This window comes from Octopus bimaculoides, chromosome 3, assembly GCF_001194135.2.
Source record: "Octopus bimaculoides isolate UCB-OBI-ISO-001 chromosome 3, ASM119413v2, whole genome shotgun sequence".
Taxonomy (NCBI): Eukaryota; Metazoa; Mollusca; class Cephalopoda; order Octopoda; family Octopodidae; genus Octopus; species Octopus bimaculoides.
The window spans coordinates 149,037,034-149,038,227 of record NC_068983.1 but is presented as its reverse complement, the minus strand read 5'-3'; the positions used below and the strand labels follow the sequence as shown (position 1 = coordinate 149,038,227).

The 1,194-nt window shown below is 39.3% G+C and overlaps 1 protein-coding gene across 1 annotated transcript; it reads left to right on the top strand.

Moving 5' to 3' along the window:
* The first annotated feature begins 534 nt into the window (after positions 1 to 534).
* LOC106876656 (ABC transporter H family member 2-like) lies at positions 535 to 915 on the top strand. The gene has a single exon (XM_014925276.1). The coding sequence runs from the start codon at positions 535 to 537 to the stop codon at positions 913 to 915; it is 381 nt and encodes a 126-aa protein (XP_014780762.1).
* Positions 916 to 1,194: the final 279 nt, after the last annotated feature.

Sequence of the window (1,194 nt, the reverse complement as noted above, 5' to 3'; positions counted from 1 at the left end):
GAAAGTGTTTTGCGTAGGATGTGTGCAGTACCCAGTAGTGCAATTTTCTGTATGTTATATATATTTGTAAGTCCTGCTATTTTTGTTATGTATTTGTCTGAATATTTTTTTATTATACCTAAGGCACCTACTATGATAGGAATTGTTTCTGTTTTTAGATTCCACATTCGAGTTATCTCTATTTCCAGGTCTTTGTATTTTGAAAGTTTTTCCATTTCTTTTAGAGAAACGTTGTCATCTGCTGGTATTGATACATCAATTAGAAAGCATTTTATTATTATTATTATTATCGTTATCGTTTTGTGGTACTTGTGCATTGTATTTGGCTCCCGAAGGCTTATTAAATTTTGTTGAGAACAATTCGTTTATTGTTTTGTTCCTCAGCTGGAATTATGGAGTCAATAATACCTTGTATCAGATTCAGTGACGAAGTAGCTGGACGAATGACTCATACCCACTACCAATCTCAATAGTGGAGATTAGCTTTACCCATCTTTGTAATACGACATACACTCAGGCCGTAAGAAGCAGTGCATGCACAAGAACAACAATAATTACAACAATAATAATACCCGGAACGGTAATTATAACGGTAGTAATTGTAAGGGCAACGTCTTTAACAATGAACATTCTAACACAAGCAACAACAGCACGAGCAGCCGAAGCAAAAACAACGGCAACAGCAGTAACAGTAGCAGCAACAACAACGTCGACAAAGTAAATGCTAGTGATGACTACATGGGCAGGAAATCATTTGCTGGCATAGTGGCGAACTCGACAGACTATTTCCCTAAACAACAAGAATGCACACCTGACGCAGGTGGCAAAACAGGTGAAGGTAAACGGAAGCTGCAACCGCAGCTGAGGTTTTGGCAACAACTGCCCGGAAAACAGTACAGTGCATTATCACTGTGAGTCAGCAAAACACGCAACGCCTAGAATCAGCAGCCCACACCCACGTAGAAAAAATTCTCAAAAACATATAAGCAGACACATAAAAAGTGACCAGGGCAAAGTAGTTCGAGAGATTGGCTATCCTTTTCAAAAGCAAAACTCTTGCGCTAAGGCACTCCATAGTTTCGATACGTAACTGGGAACTCACCCTTTACCCTTGAGAAGAAGAACCTGTAGCGTTAAAATAGAATAAGTTCCTCCACGTCTGAAATCCGGTGGATTCTGGCCTATGTTGTCTCA